The sequence below is a fragment of the Oncorhynchus clarkii genome, chromosome 32 (genome assembly GCF_045791955.1).
Source record: "Oncorhynchus clarkii lewisi isolate Uvic-CL-2024 chromosome 32, UVic_Ocla_1.0, whole genome shotgun sequence".
Classification (NCBI taxonomy): Eukaryota; Metazoa; Chordata; class Actinopteri; order Salmoniformes; family Salmonidae; genus Oncorhynchus; species Oncorhynchus clarkii.
In genome coordinates, this window is record NC_092178.1 from 23,050,517 (window position 1) to 23,077,261 (window position 26,745).

The window sequence follows — 26,745 nt, forward strand, 5'->3', positions numbered from 1 at the left end:
ATTGTACCACATACCTCCTACCCCTTGGCCCTACCCCATTCCCCTGTATCCTCTATCCCGTTCCACCTACCCTGTTTCCCCTACCCCCTAGCTCCTACCTTGTAGCCCCTAACGCGTAGCCCCTAACGCGTAGCCCCTACTCCCTAGCTCCTACCCTCTAGGCCTTTTCCCCTACCCCTAGCTCCTACCCCTAGCCCCTACCCCCTACCTCCTCATTCCTACCCGTAGGACCTACCCCCTATCTCCTACCCCGTAGCCCTACCCCATAGCCCCTACCCTGTATCAGTAACCCCTACTCATAGCCCCTATCCAATAGCCTCTACCCTATTCCCCTGTACCCCCTAACTCCTAGCCCCTACCCCCAGCTCCTACCCTGTAGCCCTGAACCTGTAGCCACTACTCCCTAGCTCCTACACGTAGACCCTACTCCTAGCCCCTACCCACTACTCCCTAGCTTCTAGCCTCTCCCTCTAGCCCCTACCTCCTAGCTCCTGCCCCTACCCCCTAGCGTCTAACCCTAGACCCCACCCCTTACCTCCTAAGGGTTGGGGGGGGGGTGGGGGGGGGCAGCAAAGTACGGGATGTATTTATTATTATTATATATTTTTAACCCCCCCCCCCCCCCAATTTTGCGGTATCCAATTGGTAGTTACAGTCTTGTCCCATTGCTGCAACTCCCGTACGGACTTGGGAGAGGCGAAGGTTGAGGGCCGTGCGACCTTCCGAAACACGACCCAAACAAGCCACACTGCTTATTGACACAATGCCCGCTTAACCTGTAAGCCAGCCACACCAACTGTGATACAGCCTGGGATCGATGCAGTGCCTTAGACCACTGCGCCACTCAGGAGGCCCCCGCAAATTGATTTTAACAAACAATTGGTCCCCCCCAAAATGTGTCCCTCCGTTAAATTGCAAAATCCCAATGTGGCCCTCGAGCCAAAAAGTTTGCCTACCCCTTCCCTAGCTCCTACCCCTGGCTCCTACGCCTAACTCCTACCCTCTGGCTCCTACCCCCTAGCTCCCACCCCTGGCTCCTACACCTAACTCCTACCCCCTAGCTCCTACCTCTAGCTCCTACCTCTAGCTCCTACCCCTAGCTCCTACACCCTAGCTCCTACCTCTAGCTCCTACCCCTAGCTCCTACCTCTAGCTCCTACCCCTAGCTCCTACCTCTAGCTCCTACCCCTAGCTCCTACACCCTGGCATAGACCCTTCATTTGCTGTAGATCTGTTTGCTGACACATATTTTCAACATCTCTTGTTTCTTTTCAATACCAGTGTCCTTTTTTAAAAAGGTCAAATGTTTTTCTTTTTGAAAATTGGCATGTGGAACTGAACTAATGTTTGTTTTTTGTAGGGTTCTGTGTGTATTGTTTGTCTTTGTGTGGCTTATCATATCTTGTCGTATCTGTACATGGATTTCTTCACACATTTCCATACACCCACTATAAATATTTTGTCTATGGTAGGCTCAGATCTGTTTTCTTGTTCAGATTACATCATAATGTTACTAAACCAGTTATCACATCTTCAACAAACAGATGGTATTAACCCATTTGTCTCTCTGTAAGTCAGTTAAAATAGAAAGTAATATAATATAAGCATTTATAAAACAAGTGTAATGCTTTATAACTTGTTATAATGATGTAGAAGACTTTATAAAGTCTGACAAAAACCTTGTCTGTTCCAGTGGTGGGGTGCAGACAGCTGTTGGACCCTGGGCCATGTTGGACCCTGGGCCGTGCCCAGTTCTGGTACGGAGGTTGCCAGGGCAACGGAAACCAGTTTGAGTCGGAAGCCAGGTGCAGGAGCACCTGCGTCCGCACGTAACAGACAGTTGTGCTTTGTTTAAAGAGAGGAGGGCCGTGTGCAAAGCCTGCACATTTCCCAATGTTGATGTCAGAGGGATGCACTGAGGACATGGGGTCCTATCTATCTATGGCTGCATCCCAACTCTCCCAAGGATGTGGAGTGTGTAAGTGCATACTTTGGGATAAGGGTGGAGAATCGGGACACAGCCTCTCTATCAGTTACAGTTTGACCAAAGATCAGGTGAACAACAGCACTGCTACACTGATGCTCCAGAGAGGACCTGTATACTCTATTTCTCTATTGTGTTCTTTATGTAGTCTGTGAACTACCCCCTGTACTGTACAAATATTCTACCTCTTTATATTTTTTATATTTTCACACACCCTTGTTTTTACTCATTGTGTTGCTTCAAATAATTGTCCATTAAAAGACACCTTAACTTCCAAACCAAAAACACTGAACAGATTATCACGGGTCAGGAGTCTCATAGAAATATAGAAATATAGAAATATAATTTTAAGTTGAAATCTTGACTAAGTTCAGCACACGTCTTTAGCTAACAATCTGAATGTAATATTGCGTTAGACCTTCAGAAATCTATAGAACTCATTAAGTACATACTTCTATTTTCATTTGAACATAATATCACTATAACCTATGTTTTACTTGAAGTTGTAAAATATATATATTTACATTGTACAACAAAAGCAAAGAAGGAAATGTGAAACTCAAACAGAATGAATTTAGCTGTTTGGTTGAATAAATATATAATAAAATATAGAATGCCCGAATCATAAGAACCTTTAATAAATACAGTGCCTGGCAAAAGTATTCGGCCCCCTTGAACTTTGCGACCTTTTGCCACATTTCAGGCTTCAAACATAAAGATATAAAACTGTATGTTTTTGTGAAGAATCAACAACAAGTGGGACACAATCATGAAGTGGAACGACATTTATTGGATATTTCAAACTTTTTTAACAAATCAAAAACTGAAAAATTGGGCGTGCAAAATTATTCAGCCCCCTTAAGTTAATACTTTGTAGCGCCACCTTTTGCTGCGATTACAGCTGTAAGTCGCTTGGGGTATGTCTCTATCAGTTTTGCACATTGAGAGACTGACATTTTTCCCATTCCTCCTTGCAAAACAGCTCGAGCTCAGTGAGGTTGGATGGAGAGCATTTGTGAACAGCAGTTTTCAGTTCTTTCCACAGATTCTCGATTGGATTCAGGTCTGGACTTTGACTTGGCCATTCTAACACCTGGATATGTTTATTTTTGAACCATTCCATTGTAGATTTTGCTTTATGTTTTGGATCATTGTCTTGTTGGAAGACAAATCTCCGTACCAGTCTCAGGTCTTTTGCAGACTCCATCAGGTTTTCTTCCAGAATGGTCCTGTATTTGGCTCCATCCATCTTCCCATCAATTTTAACCATCTTCCCTGTCCCTGCTGAAGAAAAGCAGGCCCAAACCATGATGCTGCCAGCACCATGTTTGACAGTGGTGATGGTGTGTTCAGGGTGATGAGCTGTGTTGCTTTTACGCCAAACATAACGTTTTGCATTGTTGCCAAAAAGTTCAATTTTGGTTTCATCTGACCAGAGCACCTTCTTCCACATGTTTGGTGTGTCTCCCAGGTGGCTTGCGGCAAACTTTAAACGACACTTTTTATGGATATCTTTAAGAAATGGCTTTCTTCTTGCCACTCTTCCATAAAGGCCAGATTTGTGCAATATACAACTGATTGTTGTCCTATGGACAGAGTCTCCCACCTCAGCTGTAGATCTCTGCAGTTCATCCAGAGTGATCATGGGCCTCTTGGCTGCATCTCTGATCAGTCTTCTCCTTGTATGAGCTGAAAGTTTAGAGGGACGGCCAGGTCTTGGTAGATTTGCAGTGGTCTGATACTCCTTCCATTTCAATATTATCGCTTGCACAGTGCTCCTTGGGATGTTTAAAGCTTGGGAAATCTTTTTGTATCCAAATCCGGCTTTAAACTTCTTCACAACAGTATCTCGGACCTGCCTGGTGTGTTCCTTGTTCTTCATGATGCTCTCTGCGCTTTTAACGGACCTCTGAGACTATCACAGTGCAGGTGCATTTATACGGAGACTTGATTACACACAGGTGGATTGTATTTATCATCATTAGTCATTTAGGTCAACATTGGATCATTCAGAGATCCTCACTGAACTTCTGGAGAGAGTTTGCTGCACTGAAAGTAAAGGGGCTGAATAATTTTGCACGCCCAATTTTTCAGTTTTTGATTTGTTAAAAAAGTTTGAAATATCCAATAAATGTCGTTCCACTTCATGATTGTGTCCCACTTGTTGTTGATTCTTCACAAAAAAATACAGTTTTATATCTTTATGTTTGAAGCCTGAAATGTGGCAAAAGGTCGCAAAGTTCAAGGGGACCGAATACTTTCGCAAGGCACTGTATCATATGTACAGATAAGACCTACACAGATTATACGATTAACAGTTGTGGTCGATAGTGCAAGCCTACAGTTAAAGGCAAAGTCTGGAAGATTCCTTGCTTCTCAATGCAAATTTGATTAATGATATGCAAATGCCTTATGAGCTTAGTTCAACAGTCTCACCCTGTCACAAAAATAAACGATATTACTCTATTGTTCATGTATTTGTTGTCTATGTAAATAATGTATAGCTTCAAAATATGTTTAAAACTACAATGTCAGTGAATTTGAGAGTGGTTCCATTTCCTCAGTCTCATTGCTCAGCTTACCAAAGAAAGTGGCAATGTCAGGCTGTTGTTTCGACATTTAAACATGACACAGTAATAAGTTCTTTCTTCAGTGCAGTAGTCCGTCTGTGATATCTCTGTATTAAGCAGAGACAGGTGTGGTGGTGTTACTCTCAATTTCAGCCGCTACAGCATCAGGGTTGTACCTGTACTTGTATCCATAGGGCCGTAGATGATAGGTGAAGTATTCCAGCGTGTACATCTCTACAGGGTAGATGTAGTGAAATGATACAATGTGATCTGAACAACAATCTGGGCCCTGGGGGAAAGAACAACGACAGTCTGATTAAGTATATTAATAGTCGTTTAGGTAGTATGCCAAATGCTTTATTAAGCCTGTATAAAACATTATACAAGTGTTTATATAAGGCCCTGCGATAGACATCAAGCTGCCTCACGATACAGTAACAAGATATAGGCTCTTGTCTTATGAGCCTTTCCTGCTCGCACAAACCTTGGCTACTTACTTATAATAAGTACAAAGCCATGAGTAATTATTTTCTTTAGCTACTCATAAGCCATAATCATGACACACTGAATTCTAATCCCAAAGCATCTATGACACCTTTCACAATACATTACACACAATACATTTCTTTGTAGCTGTTTAGATACCACTACAGTCAGAGGCTGGCACCAAGATAGTATTGAATGAGCTGAATTCCGTCATAAGCAAACAAGAAAACGCTCACCCAGAGACGGCGCTCCTCGTAGCCAGGGACTTTAATGCAAGGAAACTTAAATCAGTTTTACCTCATTTCTACCAACATATTCAATGTGCAACCAGAGGGAAAAGAACTCTAGACCACCTTTACTCCACACACAGAGATACATACAAAGCTCGCCCTCCATTTGGCAAATCTGACCACAATTCTATCCTCCTGATTCCTGATTACAAACAAAAAAATAAAGCAGGAAACACCAGTGACTAGATCAATAAAAAAGTGGTCAGATGAAGCAGATGCTAAGTTACAGGACTGTTTTGCTAGTACAGACTGGAATATCTTCCGGGATTCCTCCAATGGCATTGAGGAGTACACCACATCTGTCATTGGCTTCATCAATAAGTGCATCGATGACGTGGGTACCACAGTGACCGTACATACCCCAACCAGAAACCATGGATTACAGGCAGCATCCACACTGAGCTAAAGGATAGAGCTGCCGCTTTCAAGGAGCGGGACTCTAACACGGAAGCTTATAAGAAATCTCGCTATGCACTCTGACGAACCATCAAACAGACAAAGCATCAATACAGGACTAAGATCGAGTCATACTACACCGGCTCTGATGCTCGTCGGATGTGGCAGGGCCTGCAAACCATTACAGACTACAAAGAGAAGCCCAGCCTAGAGCTGCCTAGACACGAGCCAACCGGACGAGCTAAACAACTTGATACTCAATTCGAGGCAAATAACACTGAAACATGCATGAGAGCACCATCTGTACCGGAAGACTGATCACACTCTCCGCAGCCGATGTAAGACCTTTAGACAGGTCAACATTCACAGGGCCGCAGGGCCAGACGGATTACCAGGATGTGTACTGCGAGCATGCACTGACCAACTGGCAAGTGTCTTCACTGACATTTTCAACCTCTGTCCGAGTCTGTAATACCAACATGTTGTCACACCCTGGCCATAGAGAGCCATTGGATTCTCTATAGTGGTTTAGGTCAGGGTGTGACTAGGGGGGTGTTCTAGAATGTGTATTTCTATGTTGGTGGTTTTGTATGGTTCCCAATTAGAGGCAGCTGGTAATCGTTGCCTCTAATTGGGGATTATATTTAGGAAGCCCTATCTCCCACCTGCCCACCTCCCTCTGCAACTGGATCTTGGACTTCCTGATGGGCCGACCCACAGGTGGTAAGGGTAGGTAACAACACATCCGCCACGCTGATCAACACAGGGGCCCCTCAGGGGTGCGTGCTCAGACCCCTCCTGTACTCCATGTTCACTCATGACTTCACGGCCAGGCACGACTCCAACACCATCATAACATTTGCCGATGACACAACAGTGGAAGGCCTGATCACAGACAACAACGAGACAAACTATAGGGAGGAGGTCAGAGACCTGGCCTTGTGGTGCCATGACAAAAACCTCTCACTCAACATGATCAAGACAAAGGAGATGATTGTGGACTACAGGAAAAAGAGGACAGAGCACGCCCCCATTCTCATTGACGGGGCAGCAGTGGAGCAGGTTGAGAGCTTCAAGTTCCTTGGTGTCCACATCACCACCAAACTGGTCCAAGCACACCATGACAGTCGTAAAGCGGGCACGACAAAACCTATTCCCCCTCAGGAGATTGAAATAATTTGCCATGGGTCCTCAGATCCTCAAAAGGTTCTACAGCTGCACCATCGAGGGAATCCTGACTGGTTGCATCACTGCCTGGTATGGCAACTGCTCGGCCTCCGACCGCAAGGCACTACAGAGGGTAGTGCGAACGGCCCAGTACATCACTGGGGCCAAGCTTCCTGTCATCCAGGACCTCTATACCAGGCGGTGTCAGAGGAAGGCCCTGAAAATTGTCAAAGACTCCAGCCACCCTAGTCATAGACTGTTCTCTCTGCTATCGCACGGCAAGTGGTACCGGAGCGCCAAGTCTAGGTCCAAGAGGCTTCTAAACAGCTTCTACCCCCAAGCCATAACACTCCTGAACAGCTAATCAAATGGCTACCCAGACTATTCACATTGCCCCTCCCCTCCCCTCCCCTCTCCACACCACTCTCTGTTGTCATCTATGCATACTCACTTTAATTAACTCTACCTACATGTACATACTACCTCAACTAACTGGTGCATCCGCACATTGACTCTGTACCGGCACCCCCCTGTATATGTTATTTTTTACTGCTCCTCTTTAATTACTTGTTACTTTTATCTCTTATTTTTAATCTGTATTTTTTTTAAAATTGCACTGCCGGTTAGGGGCTCGTAAGTAAGCAATTCACTGTAAGGTCTACCAGGCGGTGTCAGAGGAAGGCCCTGAAAATTGTCAAAGACTCCAGCCACCCTAGTCATAGACTGTTCTCTCTGCTATCGCACGGCAAGTGGTACCGGAGCGCCAAGTCTAGGTCCAAGAGGCTTCTAAACAGCTTCTACCCCCAAGCCATAACACTCCTGAACAGCTAATCAAATGGCTACCCAGACTATTCACATTGCCCCTCCCCTCCCCTCCCCTCTCCACACCACTCTCTGTTGTCATCTATGCATACTCACTTTAATTAACTCTACCTACATGTACATACTACCTCAACTAACCGGTGCATCCGCACATTGACTCTGTACCGGCACCCCCCTGTATATGTTATTTTTTACTGCTCCTCTTTAATTACTTGTTACTTTTATCTCTTATTTTTAATCTGTATTTTTTTTTAAATTGCACTGCCGGTTAGGGGCTCGTAAGTAAGCAATAACCTGTTGTATTCGGCACATGTGACTAATAACATTTTATTTGATTAGATTACGCATGGAGATAGCATCACACCCACATACAGACCTGAAAAGATAATTGAATAGAGTGATATATATGATCGTACTTGATGTAAGTGTCCACTTCATTAGGGTTAGGCTATGCTCACCTCTCTTGGTTTGTAGTGGTCGTATAAGAGATACCAGGGCAGTTTTCTGGGTGGCTCTTTGACCAGGTACTTCTGTGGTGGATAGGGATGAAATGTCTGCCTTCCCTTCACATCTCTGGAGTCCCCCGGCTCCACACCCATAGTCTCCATACACTTCCCTAGAGCCATGTCTTCTATGGTGGAGAAGTGGGAACATTTCCCAGTGTCGAATCCCTTGATGAACCTTCTGACGGCTTCTTTACTGAGGACATAGCCGGCTCCACCACTCATGTAACCCTGCTGGACGAACGGGCGGAACCTTCTCCCAAAGTATACAGGCTTCTCCGCGTCCTGTTTAGACAATGTGTGTCGGAGGTTCTCGATGACCACGAACGTGTCATCGTCGGCTTTGAGGACCCAGTCGTAGTCGTTGCGGTGGTGTTGGTAGATGTACTGGAAGGCTCTGATGGTCTTCCAGTAGAGCTGGTCTCGTCCCTCAGTTACGTTGAGCCCCACCGTGGGGAATTTTGTCTCCACTGAGCTCATGTAGAGGACTTTGTTGCATCGTTTGCCCCAGGTGGCCCGGATGTGTTTGGTTCTGGACTCCAGGTTCTTAGGCCCAGTCATGATCCAACATAGTACTCGTACATTTTGGGACAGGCTGGCTGCAACACTCCTGTCCTCATCTGAAAGAGATCATTTAAAAATAATGAATAAAAAGTGTGGTCAATTAGCACATGGTGTCCCAAACTTGGTCCTGGGGTGCGTGCTTAGACACCTCCTGTACTCCCTGTTCGCCCACGTCTGCGTGGCCGCGGACAATTTCAACACCATCATTAAGTTTGCTGACGACACAACGGTGGTTGGCCTGATTGCCGACGACGTTGAGTCAGCCTACAGGGAAGAGGTCAGAGACCTAGCAGTATGGTGCCAGGACTACAACTTCTCCCTCAACATCAGCAAGACAAAGGAGCTGATCGTGGACTACAGGAAACAGAGGACCAAGCCTGCACCCTTCCACATCGACAGGGCTGTAGTGGAGCAGGTCGAGAGCTTGAAGTTCCTCTGTGTCCACATCACTATGGAATTATCATGGTTTACACACACACCAACACAGTCATGAAGAGAGCATGACAACACCTCTTCCGCTTCAGGAGGCTGAAAAGATTTGGCATGGGCCCTCAGAACCTCTAAAAGGTATACAGCTGCACCATTGAGAGCATCTTGACGGGCTGCATCACAGCTTGGTATGGCAACTGCTTGGCATCTGACCCCAAGGCGCTACAGAGGGTAGTGTGTACGGCCCAGTACATCACTGAGGCCGAGCTGCTTGCCATCCAGGACCTCTGTACCAGGTGGTGTCAGAGGAAGGCCCTAAAAAGTTATTCTATCTGCTACTTCATGGCAAGCTGTACTGGTGCACCAAGTCTGAAAGCAACAGGGCCCTGAACAGCTTTTCAAATCAAATCTAATTTTAGTTGTCACATACACATGGTTAGCAGATGTTAATGCGAGTGTAGCGAAATGCTTGTGCTTCTAGTTCTGATCATGCAGAAATATCTAACAAGTAATCTAACAATTTCACGCCAACTACCTTATACACACAAGTGTAAAGGAATTAATAAGAATATGGACATAACAAATATTTGAATGAGCGATGGCCGAACAGCATAGGCAAGATGCAGTAGATGGTATAGAGTACAGTATATACATATGAGATGAGTAATGTAAGGTATGTAAACATTTTATAAAGTAGCATTGTTTAAAGTGGCTAGTGATACATTTATTACATCAATTTTTCATTATTAAAGTGGCTAGAGATGAGTGGCTAGAGATGTGTGTTGGGAGCAGCCACTCAATGTTAGTGATGGCTGTTTAACAGTCTGATGGCCGTGAGATAGAAGCTGTTTTTCAGTCTCTCGGTCTCCGCTTTGATGCACCTGTACTGACCTCGCCTTCTGGATGATAGCGGGGTGAACAGGCAGTAGCTCGGGTGGTTGTTGTCCTTGATGATCTTTTTGGCCATCCTGTGACATCGGGTGGTGTAGGTGTCCTGGAGGACAGGTAGTTTGCCCCCGGTGATGCATTGTGCAGACCTCACTACCCCCTGGAGAGCCTTGCGGTTGTGGGCGGAGCAGTTGCCGTACAAGGCGGTGATGTAGCCCGACAGGATGCTCTCGATTGTGCATCTGTAAAAGTTTGAGTGTTTTTGGTGACAAGCCGAATTTCTTCAGCCTCCTGAGTATGAAAAGGCGCTGCTGCGCATTCTTCCCCATGCTGTCTGTGTGGGTGGACGATTTAAGTTTGTCCGTGATGTGTACACCAAGGAACTTAAAACTTTCCACCTTCTCCACTGCTGTCCCGTCAATGTGGATAGGGGGCTGCTCCCTCTACTGTTTCCTGAAGTCCACGATCATCTCCTTTGTTCTGTTGACATTGAGTGTGAGGTTATTTTCCTGACACCACACTCCGGCAGCCCTCACCTCCTCCCTGTAGACCGTCTCGCCGTTGTTGGTAATCAAGCCTACCACTGTAGTGTCGTCTGCAAACTTGATGATTGAGTTGGAGGCGTGCATGGCCACGCAGTCATGGGTGAACAGGGAGTACAGGAGATGGCTGAGAACGCACCCTTGTGGGGCCACAGGGTTGAGGATCAGTGGGGTGGAGATGTTGTTACCTACCCTCATCACCTGGGGGCAGCCTGTCAGGAAGTCCAGAACCCAGTTGCACATTCCGGGGTCGAGTTTGGGGCAAGACCCAGGGACGAGTTTGGAGGGTACTATGGTGTTAAATACCGAGCTGTAGTCGATGAACAACATTTTTACATAGGTATTCCTCTTGTCCAGATGGGTTAGGGCAGTGTTCAGTGTGATTGCGTCATCTGTGGACCTATTGGGGTGGTAAGCAAATTGGAGTAGGTCTAGGGTATCTGGTAGGGTGGAGGTGATATGGTCCTTGACCAGTCTCTCAAAGCACTTCATGATGACAGAAGTGAGTGCTACGGGGTGATAGTCATTTAGCTCAGTTACCTTCGCTTTCTTGGGAACAGGAACAGTGGTGGCCCTCTTGAAGCGTGTGGGAATAGCAGACTGGGATAGGGATTGATTGAATATGTCCGTAAACGCACCAGCCAGCTGGTCTGCACATGCTCTGAGGACACGGCTGGGGATGCCGTCTGGGCCGGCAGCCTTGCGAGGGTTAACACGTTTAAATGTTTTACTCACATTGCCTGCAGTGAAGGAGAGCCCGCAGGTTTTGGTTGCGGGCCGTGTCAGTGGCACAGTGTTGTCCTCAAAGTGAGCGAAGAAGTTGTTTAGTTTGTCTGGGAGCAAGACATCGGGGTCCGCGACGGGGCTGGTTTTCCTTTTGTAGTCCGTGATTGACTGTAGATCCTGCCACATACCTCTCGTGTCTGAGCCGTTGAATTGCGACTCTACTTTTTCTCTATACTGACGCTTCGCTTGTTCGATTGCCTTGCGGAGGGAATAGCTACACTGTTTGCAATCGGTCATGTTTCCAGTCACCTTGCCCTGATTAAAAGCAGTGGTTCACGCTTTCAGTTTTGAGAGAATGCTGCCATCAATCCACGGTTTCTGGTTGGGTAATGTTTTGATAGACGCTGTGGGTACAACATCACCGATGCAATTGCTAATAAACTCGCTCACCGAATCAGCATATTCATCAATGTTATTGTCCGACACTATGCGGAACATATCCCAGTCCACGTGATCGAAGAAATCTTGAAGCGTGGAATCCGATTGTTCGGACCAGTGTTGAACAGATCTGAGCACGGGCGCTACCTTTTTTAGTTTCTGTCTATAAGCTGGGAGCAACTAAATGGAATCGTGGTCAGATTTTCCGAAAGGAGGGTGGGGGAGGGCTTTATATGCGTCGCGGAAGTTAAAATAACAATTATTCAGGGTTTTGCCAGCCCGGGTCACGCATTTAATATGCTGATAGAATTTTGTGAGCCTTGTTTTCAGATTAGCCCCAGCTACAATAAATCCACCCTCAGGATGTTTTTTCCAGTTTACATAGAGTTTAATATAGTACTTTCAGGGCAGTCGATGTGTCTGATTTGGGCGGGATATACACGACTGTGATTATGATCGAAGAGAATTCTCTTGGAAGATATTGTGGTCGGCATCTGATTGTGGGGAATTCTAAGTCGAGTGAACAAAAGGACTTGAGTTCCTGTATGTTGTTATGATCACACCACGTCTCGTTAATCATAAGGCATACACCCCCGCCCTTCTTCTTACCAGAGAGATGTGTGTTTCTGTCGGCGTGATGCGTGAAGAAGCCGGGTGGCTGTATCGACTCTGACGTATCCCGAGTGAGCCATGTTTCCGTGAAACAAATAACGTTGCGATCTCTGATGTCTCTCTGGAAGGCAACCCTTGCTCGGATTTCGTCTACCTTGTTGTCAAGAGACTGGACATTGGCTAGTAGTTTGCTCGGGAGCGGTGTGCGATGTGCCCTTCTACGGAGCCTGACCAGAAGACCGCTCCGTCTGCCCCTTCTGTGGCGCCGTTGTTTTGGTGTCACCGGCTGGGATCCGATCCATTGTCCTGGGTGGTGGACCAAACAGAGGATCCGCTTCGGGAAAGTCGTATTCCTGGTTGTAATGTTGGTGAGTTGACGTTGCTCTTACATCCATTAGTTCCTCCCGACTGTATGTAATAAAACCTAAGATTTCCTGGGGTAACAATGTAAGAAATAACACACATAAAAATAAAAAAAATACTGCATAGTTTCCTAGGAACGAGAAGCGAGGCGGCTATCTCTGTCGGCGCCGGAAGTAAGACTGCTAAATATCCGATAGGCTAAGGTACAGGCAGAGAATTTTCGAAATGCGTTTTTAGTGAGGCAGGCAAAAACTATCATACACGGGAGGATTAAATTACGGTGGAAACAGAGCTCTGAATAGAAGTGTGTCACAAAAAAAACAATACCTCACAATGATGGGGTGCCTCAAACTGAACTAAATAGTGTGATAATGACACACAGGTGTGTGAACAGGTGATCAGAATTCAGGTGATTGGGATCTGGAGAGTGAGTTGCATTCAGGGGATCTATGTGGGGTTTGAGCATATCATGAAACAAGGTGAGATCCAGATGCAGACACAAGAGGCAGATTGTTGGAGCTTTACAGTGTTTATTAATCCAAAAGGAGTAGGCAAGAGAATGGTTGTAGACAGGCAAAAGGTCAAAACCAGATCAGAGTCCAGGAGGTAAAGAGTGGCAGACAGGCTCGTGGTTAAGGCAGGCAGAATGGTCAGGCAGGTGGGTACAAAGTCCAGAAAGAGGTAAGGGTCAAAACCTGGAGGACTAGAAAAAAGATAAATGCAAATAGCACGAGAACAGGAAAAATGCTGGTTGACTTGGAAACACAAGACGAACTGGCACAGAAAGACCGGAAACAGGGATAAATACACTGGGGAAAAACAACGACACCTGGGGGGGTGAAGACAATCACAAGGACAGGTGAAACAGATCAGGGCGTGACAGAGCATGTGAGTTGGAAGCAGACATTACAGCTGTTACTGTTAATTATCTATCTTCTTGACTAGTTACTTTATCCTTACCTATATGTACATTCTGTACAATGACAATCTAAATGATTCTGTGTGTTCAACTTTGTGGCAACAGTTTGGGTAAGGCCCTGTCCTGTTTCAGCATGACATTGCCCCCGTGAACAAAGCAAGGTCCATACAGAAATGGTTTGTCGAGACCGGTGTGGAAGAACTTGACTGGCCTGAACAGAGCCCTGAACTAAACTCCATCTTACACCTGTGGGATAAATTGGAACGCCGACTGTAAACCAGGCCTAATCGACCAACATCAGTGCCGACCTCACTAATGCTCTTGTGGCTTAATGGAAGCAAGTCTCCACAGCAATATTCCAACATTTAGCGGTTTCCTTCCTCTCTGGCAGCTGAGTTAGGAGGGACGCCTGTATCTTTGTAGTGACTGGGTGTATTGATACACAATCCAATGTGTAATTAATAACTTCTCGATGCTCAAAGGGATATTCAATGTCAGATTTTAGTTTTTACCCATCTACCAATAGGTGGGGTTTCCTTCTTTGCTAGGCATTGGAAAACTTCCCTGGCCTTTGTGGTTGAATCTATGTTTCAACTTCACTGCTTGACTGAGGTACCAAAAATCATGTTAAACACTTATTGCACACAGAGTGAGTCCATTAATTTATTTTGTGACTTCTTAAGCACATTTGAACTTTTCAAAACATTTCAGCTATTCATTTTTTATACATTTGTAAAAATGTCTAAAAGCATAATTCCACTGTGACATTATGGGGTATTGTGTGTAGGGCAGTGACACAAAATCTCAATTTAATAAATTTTAAATCAGGCTGTAACACAACAAAATGTGGAAAAAGTCAAGGGGTGTGAATACTTTCTGAAGGCACTGTATTTGAATCAGCTGTGTAGTGATAGGGCACCCACGTTTTTTTGTTGGGGGGCCAGGACCGAGTTTGGGAAACTGTACTTTATCCAAAGTATTTGGTTGTCATTGAAACAACTGCATATGGCCTATGCAGGAATCAAACCCCGAACAGTAGTGTTCCCAGCACTGTGCTCTTATCCACTGGCATCTTGGAACCAGAATTCTTTCAGGAATCACAGATGTTAGAAGATTCTCTCACACACACAAAAAAAGCTTTCTACTTAGACCTTACATCGTCATAGCAAGTGGAGAAAACCTCAAAACGCATTTGTTTACATTACATTCGTTTTTGATGAATAACATTTTACTACAATATTGGGATTAAGAAAGCCACAAATAAAATGCAGTGAATGGATATTCAGAAGTCAATTACCTGAGTGCATGTGTCTTGGAACCCTTTTGTCATTATGAACTCCACTGGAGTTACCCAGTGAGAAAACAGCTGGTTTTGCAGTGCTGGTGTCTGAGTAAACAATGTATTGAATAGACAGAAATCCTATACACAGCCCAGACACAAAGGGTACCAGTGAAAGAGTGATCATAATTCCCCTCTTTCAGACCAAACACTGTGAGTGATACAAAAAAATAAGTGAGTTAGGGCAGGTGAACAAACACTTGTTACTTCCAACCTGTCAAAAATAATTTGCAAATATGCTATATACAGTATACAACTGACGTTGATTGTGCTATCATGTTCAAGATCACTTTACAAGTGGGGATGCATTTAAAATAAAGGATTGTAATAATGACTCTCAATCAAAGTTACTGTTACTTTTAAAGTTACAATAACACATTTTGCAACATTTTGATATTTAAATATTTTGATATTATCGTTGGTAATTTTTACTGGAAGAAAACGGGCTTACCTGTTCATACAAAAAGGTTTAACACAAATATTCTCCTCTGATTGTGGATAACGCATAGAAGCATGGATTGACAAGAGTAAGAGCACATAGCGGTGGGAGTGAGTTTTATAGGCAGGTGAACTCATGGTTTATCAGGTACCTCCTATACTCATGCATGGAATGTTACCAAGCAGTTTGTCTGAATTTTGCCATGTCTGATACATCTGATGACGAGACTGCGAGTATGTATGTGCGCTAGTAGGCTATAATTGACACATTTTCAGTCTGTGCATGATCATATCCACTGATACAAATGGTATCCGTATTTGTTGTTTAAATTCGGATATTGAACGAACGGTATACGGATCGTGCTTTCATACATTTATCTGCAATCACGAGAATGTTCTAGGAAACAAAAATCGATTTAGTCAGTGTCGCCCCTATTTTTTTCTCTTTCTCTTTGGGGGAGGGAACTCAAATAAAAATGTCATTTTTTATAATAAATAACAACTTTGTAACAGTTCTATAACATGTTCATAACCACTCTTCATAATACTTGTCTCAGGTTACGATGGACATTGAGAATCCCCTGACTGATTTGTTTCTTGTCGTTTAGGCTACTGCTTAGTGCTGCAATGCATATAGAATTTGATGCAAGTCATTTCCAATAACTGGAACATATGAAATTCACGTGAATAACTTTCTACAAAGGTATTTGCTTTCACCTGCTTGCTCTCACATTTGTCACGAAAGGACTTGTGAACGCGATGTTTCGCTTGAAACCTGAATGTTGTGAGTTCGAGCCAGCAATCACAGATTAGTATAGCTAGTTTAGTTAACATTCACCTTGTCATACAATCAGCCACCAAGTTGTCTTTGAAGGAAAGTCAAGTAGCTAACCGTCATACATAGTTGGCTAGCGATCTTACTAGATTTATTTGTTTTTGCGTGTTTCTCTTGCCAACAACTTCATGGCGAATCCTTCCCATGTATCAAGAGTTTTCTCTTTGTATAAGAGGATTCTACTGTTGCACCGGTTCCTGCCCATTGATTTGAGAGCGCTGGGAGACCAGTATGTCAAAGATGAATTCAGAAGGAACAAAACGGCGGCGCCCGAGGAGGTCACTATCTTCATGAGGGAATGGGGGGTAAGTTGGCAACACTACAGAACACATTGCATGTGCACGGTCAATACATATACATGTGTAGCTAATAAATGAAATTGATAAGCACGTACTTATACTTATGGCCATGTTAGTTATTGCCTTGAATAGAGGATATTTGAGGGGACAGGAGATTTAACAAATATCGTTGGTCCCTTTTTTCTAGAAGAACATGTGCCGTTTAATCCCTCGCCGCACGATGGCGGTGTTTACCATAATTCCAGAGCCTAGACAATATCTCTGCATCTCTGATTCAAGATTTTAGCACAGCACGCAATGAACATATGTTATTGATCATCAGTATTGTAGTACATGCAGCGTATCTATTAAGCCCACGTAGCCATTAAGCCCACGTGAATCTTTGGGTTCAACCCATTTATCTGGTTGTCATATCCATGACCGTTTTTATTTTAAGCCATTCAGATATTTTATTATTAGGTTATTGACAGCTGTGTAAGTACCCACTAGTGACCACTTTCAAAGCTGTAAAAAAACGTTGGTGTTGAGGTGACCCCCAGATAAACACATTTTTCAGATATGTTTTGTATCTTCTCAGATCATACTTTATGTACAATTAAAATATGAATGTGCATATATATGCACAGGATAGCACATGTCATGGGCATTAATGACTATTTCTTACCAATTGAAAATATTTTTCATGCTAGTTATTGAGCCTGTATGTCACAGTCACACAATAGCAGCATCATTTGGTTAACTTCTACAATATAATAGATTTCAGGCATTCACAGCTTACATTTTGAAATGCATTTAGTCTTATTTTACTGTTAAATGAACCTTGTATTGTTATACATTTTCGTCAGTTTGTAATTTTTCTCAGGTGAGCTTAAAGCGGTGGTCACCAAGCTTTTCTGAGTCAAAATGCAAGCCGAGATCTACCGCTCACATGTATTGTTGTTCAGACCATTTAAAAACATGATACTGATGGTCAGTCACAGGGTCCACCTCTCAACGTCCCTCCGCTCTCCCTTTCCTCCACTGACACTGTCTTCCAGCTGATGGCGAAACTCGAGTCGCCTCATGCACAAATTCATGATACACTTTCCTACTCCTTCATTACAGTTGGTAGGTAGGAAGAAGTAGGAAGTAGGAAGAATGCACATTTTATGGCTTATAAAAGTGTTGAATAAAAAGTGTTGACAGTGCTGAATAAGAACTTAAACATAAACTCACTTTTATAAACAGTCTCTGACAGTTTCTCTCTAGTCATGGTTTTAAATGTTTTGAAATCTCACAGTATCAACTTTGCTGTACCTTTCTTTTACGCCTGCTATGTTAATGCGGACACAGTAATCTTAGCCATCCGATTAGCCAGCGGTCGGCATATAGTGCACTTGATTTGTACCTTCAGACACATGAAATCTAGATCAACCGGTACCACTGGCTTAAAGGGTGCAGTAGCACAAAATGTAAACGGCAATAAAGAAATGTTGTTCTATATCATCAACACTAGCGTTGCATAATATTGTAGTCTATAGCAGCGGTCCCAAACCACCGGGCCGCGGACATTCGCTACCGTGCCACACAGAAAGGATAAATATTATTATTTTTCTTTATTTTTTTGGGGGGTAAAATAATAATTCTATACAATTATAGGCTATTTGTGCAGTAATTACATTGAACTTGGTGCAATCTGTTGGTCTCTTTCTCACCACTCTAATATCTCTGTCAGGCCCACAACAGTTTACAGACTTTGAACTTGAGTAATACGTGCGCAGCGAGTTCATCACGGTCTGCGTGAGCTGTGTTGCCCGACAACTTTGTACTATGTTAGCTGACATGAATAAAAACAAACAAACATAGCTGGAGAGCTTCTTCAGAAGGTGTAAGGGAGATAAAAGGCCCAACGACGTTGTTGGTAATGCAGACAGCGGTGCCCGAGACTGCAAAAAAAAAATTGCCTCATTCAATAGAAAATATGATGTTCTACCTAAAATATGGCTTTATTGTGTCAGGTGACTTGCATGTTCCAAGCCCCCTGTGCGTAGTATGTGGAGATAGGCTATCTAACGAGGCAATGAAGCCCTCAAATCTGCTTTGGCACATCTAAACCAAGCACCCTACACTTAAAGACAAACCTGTTAAATTCTTTGAGCGAAGAAAACGTGAACATGAAGGACAGAAGTAAGTCTTGAAAGCCACCACATCAACAAACGTGGCTGCACTGAGAGCGTCATACTTAGTGGCTAGCCGTATTGCTAAAGGCCAAGAAGCCTTTCACTATTGGCGAGGAGTTAATAATCGATCAAATTGTAGACGGGGCAATCTGTATTCAATACAGCAAGTAAACAAACCATGCTCCTTTTTACGTCTTGCGCAACTCTCAATAGTGTAACGTTGTTCCAGGATGTTCTTATTCTTCGTTGCACAAATAAATAACCTCAACCAAATTCCAAAGACTGGTGACATCCAGTGGAAGTGGTAGGAACTGAAAAATGGTTCCTATCAAATATCCCTTGGCAAAGACAACTGAGGGAGCAGTCAGAGGCAAAAAAAAGTTAGTCCTCAGAGTTTTGCCTGCTACATAAGTTCTGTTATACTCACAGACATGATTAAAATAGTTTTAGAAACTTCAGAGTGTTTCCTATCCACATCTACTAATAAGTTGAAATTGGGCGCGCTATTTATCCAAAAGTGAAAATGCTGCCCCCTATACCTTAAAATGTTAAACTATCCTGTTAGTTGTTATTCGTACAAGCCATCCGTCCTACCTAACAACACCCATTTAGTATCCCGGCTTAATAACTCGGGCAAACGGACCTCTGTTATTAAGTTTAGTTTATTTCTGGTAGCGCACCTGACCGTAGGTCTTCGCTGACCTATTCCTACTGTGTATACAAAACCCTGTGTATATTGGTCATACAAAACCTTGTTAATCTGTTTGGAGTAATGAAGCTCCTATAATTGATCAATTCAAAAAAAATGTAGAACATTAATTCAAAGATAACTTTCATCGTTCCCCCCAAATTCGAGAATAAAGGCTACTGACCTTGTCACTGACTGGGAAAAGCAATGTTCGTTGGATCTAGTCACCGTCCCTATCGGTCTGGGGTGTATAGAGCCTCAATGTCAGGGGACAGGACTTTGTTATACGGGACGTCCGTGCACGGTTCTCGGCTTATTACCTTCAGATGACAGGGACAGGTATTTAGATCCGGCTCGAAGGACCAATTGTTAAAGGAATTAGATTCCTATATGATTATCAACCAATTCAGTTAAAACACTCTGCCCATTTATAAGAATTTGTAAGATACTTATTTGCATAAAATAGACAGAGACCTGTCTCAAATTCAATCAAAAGCGTTTATTCTCGAGAGTACTGATCATGGTACAATTTACAACAGGTTATAAACTAAAAATGATGTCATAGGTTTTAAGCTATCCTTCCTCCACTCCGATACAATGGCAGTATAGTTCACAAGCCTTCCCACATCGTCCACCACCTGTTAAATAATTTACTACTAGCCCAGGGTCTCTCCTCTCCCTGTGTAGAGATAAGATGTCCCATAAGGAACACAGCATTCCAGCCAGTCTGACGATAGCTCCATTCGTTTCTAACAAGGAACAGACAGTCCTTCTAATTCTGGACGAAAACTACACACATTCAGTATTATGATTATAATAAGATTCATACATCCATACAGTAACATAGTAGTATTCTGTTTAGTCATTGGAGTCACCTGGGCTCAAAGTATTTAAGATCCAGACTGGCCGTGATTGGGAGTCCCATAGGCCTAACACAAGGGTTCCCAGGAGAGGATCTACCAGGGCCTAAGGTGAGACACCATCACTAGCTGTTCCACCCACTGATTAGTCTAGCTTGGATATGTACTGTATGTGTACGCTATGCTGTATGTGAGATATGACATGTACTGGAGTATTCTCATACTCATACAGTGAAGTATGTACCTAGATAATGTCTCAGTGTCTTATGTGTTTCAGGATGACATGGGTTCAAGGTTCAAAGGTGACAAGGTATGTTGACCCTAACCCTGACCTTAACCTAAACCACCTCAAGATGTGAGGTATTGAAGTGCTGTGTGTCTATGGTGATGATGGTCATGAAAACATGGAGTACAGTAGGGCAAGAGTTCTCAAAGTGGGGTAAGTTCTCAAAGTGGGGTAAGTCCGTCGACAGAATTGTCTCTCTGCCCCAAGTCTAAATTTGTAGAATAGCAGGAAATGTGCTTTACAATGTGAAAATGGTCTCTCTGATGCCTTTTAAATGTTCAGTCCCGGGGACTGAGACTTGATAAGTCCGGCCATGCACTGCAGAAGTCATAGTAAAACCTCTTGAATGCCATTTTTATCACACTGTAGTAGGAGTTGTGTTCTGATATTATGACAGGGTCCTTGATGAGATTGCTATCATAAATGGGGTCCCGACGCAAAAAATGTTTGGGAACCCCTGCACTAAGGGATTACCTCTCATCCCCTGATCCTCTAACTTCTGACCTCCAGGGAAACACAAGAGCCCCAGGGTTCCCAGGATTGATGGGTTTTCCTGACCGCGGCAGCTTTCCAATCTTTGGGGTTTTCAGATGATACGAAAGAGAGGTTGAACAGGCTAGTAATAGGGGTTGCAACAATTGTGGCGGATAATTTTTGAAAGAGAGGGTCCAGGTCCTCTAATCAGGGACTGATTCAGTTGTCTTCTCTACAGGGTGACCAGGGCTTCCCAGGGCAGCACGGAACACACAGGGAGAGAGAGAAGTCGTGGAGCCAGGGCCAAAGGTGAGTGGATGGCAAAGGTCTCCAATGCAGCATACAATATACAGCTGAGATGAGCAGGTGTTGAATGTGGAGGTGTGTGTCTGATCTGTGGTCGTTTCCAGGGTGAACCAGGACCTGACGGATCCTCTGGGATACCTGGTATACTTGGGGAAGATGGAGGGGTCGAACCTAAGGTAAGCAAGGTGTCAAAGTTCATTTAGAGGTCAAAGTTCATTAGGCCCCAGACATTTGAAATAGTTATTACATAACTTGTTTATTGTCTTCATTTTCTTTGTGTCTTGAAACAGGGTGAGATTGGTTTGCCAGGACTGCGAGGGACAGAGGGTGCCTGGGAAAGGAATTCCTGGAGAAAAGGTAGAGTTCTATTTTTGAAGGTTTGGGATCTAGAATGTTTAGCCAGACAACCCCCCACAGTCCTATAGAAACCTTTGGTAGTTCTGGCCTACCTGCATACACCTACATTAAACACAGCATTGTCTGCTTCCAGTATAAGAGTCATACTGATTAACTCAAACTTAAGCAATACAAGAGAGGATATCCTGAATAGTCTACCTTTGAAGTACAGGATGGACAAATATTGTGCTGGGCCTTACACAACTTAATTGAGTGAGTTTACCAGTCACCCTCTCCCGGGTGACAAAATATTGAACATGCCTTATACGTCAGGCGTGCTGAATAAACATTTCCTGAACACAAAGTCAATATATATCTACTACAACTAGACTCCCTGACTGTTGATATACCTTCAAAAGGCAATTCCAAGCAATATTATGCGTCATAATGAAATATGATAAGTTATGAATGGCACCTGTATTGATAACAGACGCTTAAACACAGTAGTAGTGCTTTCAGAGAATCCAGACAGGGTTGGGTGTCCCAAATAGCATCTTATACCCTTAAAGTGTGGTCCACTGCACTCTCGTGGAACTGGGTCCTTTCTATGACTTCTGCAGTGAATCTTTTGACAATGACGACCAAAATGGTCAAGAATTTGTCCAGGTCCTAGTTATAGGCTAGCTACCTGAGCAGGTAATATGGGAAATGTTAGGGTTAACTGCTGGTTGGTCACAACTGCTGTGGAGAATTATAGACTGGAGTCCCCTTTTATAGGCCCGCGGACCAATTTCCCCCCCCAAAAACTCAGAGTCTCAACTTACTGTTGATAGTTAGAATAATAGAATACACAAGGTGCAATTTGGAAATTTGGTTGTGCGTCACCAGTCACTCAATTAGCCCATGTCATTAGGTTGGTAAGTTAGTGTAGTGGCCAGCTATCTAAACTTGTAGTAAGCATGGTCGAATTACCGACCGGGGTGGGGCCCATTGATCATCAGCTATCATGTTAAAAACTGCAAACATTTGCCTTCAACCCATGGCAAAATGTGCAGAATTGCAGTAAATTAGCTTTAAAACTGATTTTTTCCACCTTCGCTATTACGAGGTGGCCGCTAAAATGTTTTACTCGCAAGTTGGAGGGGTATGGATGTGGGTACACAGACCCACGAGCCACTGGGGCCCCTTATGATGAGTTCAGATTTTTAGTGGCCCCCACCCCCATCAAAGTTGCCCATCCCTGCTGTAGATGTTAGAGAACGTTAGGGTTTAAGGCGGGTCATCTTTAATAGAGGAGGCATTAGGATTTATGCCTGGGTTTGGTTTTAAGTGTTTTTTGAAGGGAATTCTAGGGGCTAAGTTTAGGGTTCGATTATATGGCTGTTACGAGTGTCATCTGAGGTTCTTAGTCAAGTTACATGTGTGGAAGGCCACTTGGAATTCTTCAACTTTTTCAGTCTGGGTGGTTTTCGGACTTGAGATCTTCACACAACATTTTTAAGAAAGTCTCCCATTGACATCAAGGAAGTGTGAGTTGTGCCTATCTACATTTTCAATCAGGCCTTCTATGCAAACGCCTGCCCAATATTCCAAATATGTGCACTGTTTCCGCCAGGGTTCCCAGAAGCATTGACAAGAAGCCAGCAAACACTGTTTTCCTTCACTGCATTTTACAGCCTGGTATCATAGACTAGACATAACACTTATCTCCCTCACTAGCTTTAAGCACCAACTGTCAGAGCAGCTCACAGATTACTGCACCTGTACATAGCCCACCTATAATTTAGCCCAAACAACTACCTCTTTCCCTACTGTATTTCATTTATTTATTTATTTTGCTCCTTTGCACCCCATTATTTTTATTTCTACTTTGCACATTCTTCCTTTGCAAATCTACCATTCCAGTGTTTTACTTGCTATATTGTATTTACTTTTCCACCATGGCCTTTTTTTGCCTTTACCTCCCTTATCTCACCTCATTTGCTCACATCGTATATAGACTTGTTTATACTGTATTATTGACTGTATGTTTGTTTTACTCCATGTGTAACTCTGTGTCGTTGTATGTGTCGAACTGCTTTGCTTTATCTTGGCCAGGTCGCAATTGTAAATGAGAACTTGTTCTCAACTTGCCTACCTGGTTAAATAAAGGTGAAATAAAAATAAATACAAATAAATAACCATTGGTGATTTTATCATGGAAATCTTGGTTGGGGAAAAATCTATGTTGGGATGCATGCCAGCAAAGCCACTACGCAATACAACACAAAAAAATACATTAATTGCACGATAACGGTGACGAACGGTGCCCACAAACTGTTAGTTTGGTCCCAACAGCATTGATTACCAACAACTACGATACAGCCTACATGGAGGAGGTGAGGGCTCTGGGAGTGTGGGGCCAGTAAAATAACCTCTCGCTCAACGTCAACAAAATGAAGGAGATGATCGTGGACTTCATTAAAACGCAGAGGGAGCACCCCCCTATCCACATCGAAAGGACAGCAGTGGAGAAGGTGGAAAGTTTTAAGTTCCTCAGCGTACACATCACTGACAAACTGAAATGCTCCACCCACACAGACAATGTGGTGAATAAGGCGCAACAGTGCCACTTCAACCTCAGGAGGCTGAAGAAATGTGGCTTGTCACCTAAAACCTTCACAAACTTTTACAGATGCACAAATGAGAGCATCCTGTCGGAATGTATTACCGCCTGGTATGGCAACTGTACCGCCCACAACCGCAGACCTCTCCAGAGGGTGGTTCGGTCTGCGCAACGCATCACCGGGGGCAAACTACCTGCCCTCCTTTGACACCTACAGCACCCGATGTCACAGGAAGGCCAAAAGGATCATCAAGGACAGCAACCACCCGAGCCACTGCCTGTTCACCCCGGGGACAGAGAGACTAACAGCTTCTATCTCAAGGCCGTCAGACTGTTAAATAGCCATCACTAGCACAGAGAGGCTGCTGCCTATATACACAGACTTGAAATCATTGACCTCTTTAATAAATGGAAAACTAGTCACTTTAGTAATGTCACTTTAATAATGTTTACATTTCTTGCATTACTCCTCGTGTACAGTATATACTGCATTCTATACTATTCTACTGTATCTTAGGCTATGCCGCTCTGAGATTGCTCGTCCACGTATTTATATATTCTGAATTCCATTCCTCTACTTAGATTTGTTTGTATTGGGTATATGTTGTGAAATTGATAGATATTACTTGTTAGATATTGCCGCACTGTCGGAACTAGAAGCATAGAAGCAAGCATTTCGCTACACCAGCAATAACATCTGCTAAACACGTGTATGTGACCAATAAAATTTGATTTGATTTGAGCAGTCCCAACACCTTACCACTGCTACACCTGGCTATCAGCGGAGCCTTGTCTGGCAGCAAAATAGTTCATTCAGCCTTATTTACTGCCTTTAAAAGAAACGTAGCTGATGCGGCTGACTTGCTTAAAGAAATGTGGTTTCTACTGACAATTGAGATGTAAAAACTATGGCACAAGAGGACGACAAGCGGATAAGAGCCAATCCGTAATTTCGATTAAGACATTAATGAGCGAGCTGCGACGGATGTAGTCAATATAACTATTTGTTCAGCACTTTTGAAATGGACAGCAACAGAATTGAGAACATGGGCCGTTCTTACAGTGTTCTCCCTGTACTCCAAGTTAGAACAGTCGGATAAATAAAGGGGGCATATAAGCAAACAATGAAAGCTCTTACAATATTTGATGATTACATTTCTCAAAACAGGTTATAGGCTACATGTGCACCACCAAGTCAGAACAGTAGACAAAATTAAGAGGGGTAAATAGACCAAATTATTAGGGTGAAGCACATGGGCTAATAACAGCTTACTACACAACATACACTTTGTCTTACTTTCTTAGCTACAGTATACATATCTCCCTGGCATATTACATATTTCACGCAGCAGCATACACTACATTTTCTGGACTCACATTGTTGTACTCACTTGAACCGGAAGGTGGCGCAGCGGTCCTACGTGGGAAAATTGTATCATCAAACTTTGTCATCAAAGTCTGGCATTCATTTGGGAAAAAGTTATATTTTGACATTCCCTGGATGACTATTTAATAATTTGATAGCTTGAAATTAGCTTGAGGTTGATGACAGTCTGTGTTAAACTGTGTATCTTTGCACAGCCCTGGAGAGTACGCTGCTGTTTATCTTATCTGTACATGGATTTCTTCACACATTCCATACACCCACTATAAATGTTTCGTCCATGGTAGGCTCAGATCTGTTTCCTTGTTCAGATTACATCATAATGTTACAAAACCAGTTCTCACAACCAGTTCTCGCAAGTAACAGACAGTTGTGCTTTGTTGAAAGAGAGTTGGGCATTGTGCAAAGCCTGCACATTTCCCAATGTTGATGTCAGAGGGATGCACTGAGGACATGGGCTCCTGTCTATCTATGGCTGCATCCCAACTCTCCCAAGGATGTGGAGTGTGTAAGTGCATACTTTGGGATAAGGGTGGAGAATCGGGACACATCCTCTCTATCAGTTAAAGTTTGACCAAAGATCAGGTGAACAACAGCACTGCTACACTGATGCTCCAGAGAGGACCTGTATACTCTATTTCTCTATTGTGTTCTTTATGTAGTCTGTGAACTACCCCCTGTACTGTACAAATATTCAACCTCTTTATATTTTTTATATTTTCACACACCCTTGTTTTTACTCATTGTGTTGCTTCAAATAATGGTCCATTAAAAGACACCTTAACTTCCAAACCAAAAACACTGAACAGATTCTCACAGGTCAGGAGTTTCATGACATAAAATGATCTGTTGTGTACTGAACTTAGTCCAAATGTAATCTTTAGCTAACAATCTGAATTTAATATTTCACTAGACCTCCAGAAATCTGGAGAACACATTAAGTACATACTTCTATTTGAATTTTAATAACATATTATGTTATCCTCTGTTTTACTGTAAGTTGTAAAAAATATACACTTGACTGAAGAATATATATA

General features: G+C 43.4%; 2 protein-coding genes across 5 annotated transcripts in view; one reads left to right on the forward strand and one right to left on the reverse strand.

The window, feature by feature from the left end:
- The window catches only part of LOC139391789 (otolin-1-A-like), a 48,252-nt gene that overhangs the window by 15,727 nt on the left and 5,780 nt on the right, over window positions 1-26,745 (forward strand). The window contains exons 1-6 of one of the 4 annotated variants that reach the window (XM_071139337.1): window positions 16,024-16,179; window positions 16,487-16,616; window positions 20,595-20,627; window positions 21,316-21,386; window positions 21,488-21,559; window positions 21,674-21,740. In XM_071139337.1, coding sequence (XP_070995438.1) covers window positions 16,602-16,616; window positions 20,595-20,627; window positions 21,316-21,386; window positions 21,488-21,559; window positions 21,674-21,740 — 258 coding nt within the window. In that variant the 5' untranslated portion in view covers window positions 16,024-16,179; window positions 16,487-16,601. Of the gene's footprint in view, window positions 1-16,023; window positions 16,180-16,211; window positions 16,617-19,858; window positions 20,429-20,594; window positions 20,628-21,315; window positions 21,387-21,487; window positions 21,560-21,673; window positions 21,741-26,745 lie in introns of those variants that run through there. The other 3 variants (XM_071139336.1, XM_071139334.1, XM_071139338.1) reach the window with 3 other exon arrangements.
- Window positions 4,264-15,246, reverse strand: LOC139391787 (glycoprotein-N-acetylgalactosamine 3-beta-galactosyltransferase 1-like). Its single transcript, XM_071139332.1, has 3 exons — window positions 14,997-15,246; window positions 8,174-8,838; window positions 4,264-4,843 (listed from the first exon to the last, which is right to left on the reverse strand). The coding sequence occupies exons 1-3, from the start codon at window positions 15,163-15,165 to the stop codon at window positions 4,667-4,669; spliced, it is 1,011 nt and encodes a 336-aa protein (XP_070995433.1). The 5' UTR covers window positions 15,166-15,246; the 3' UTR covers window positions 4,264-4,666.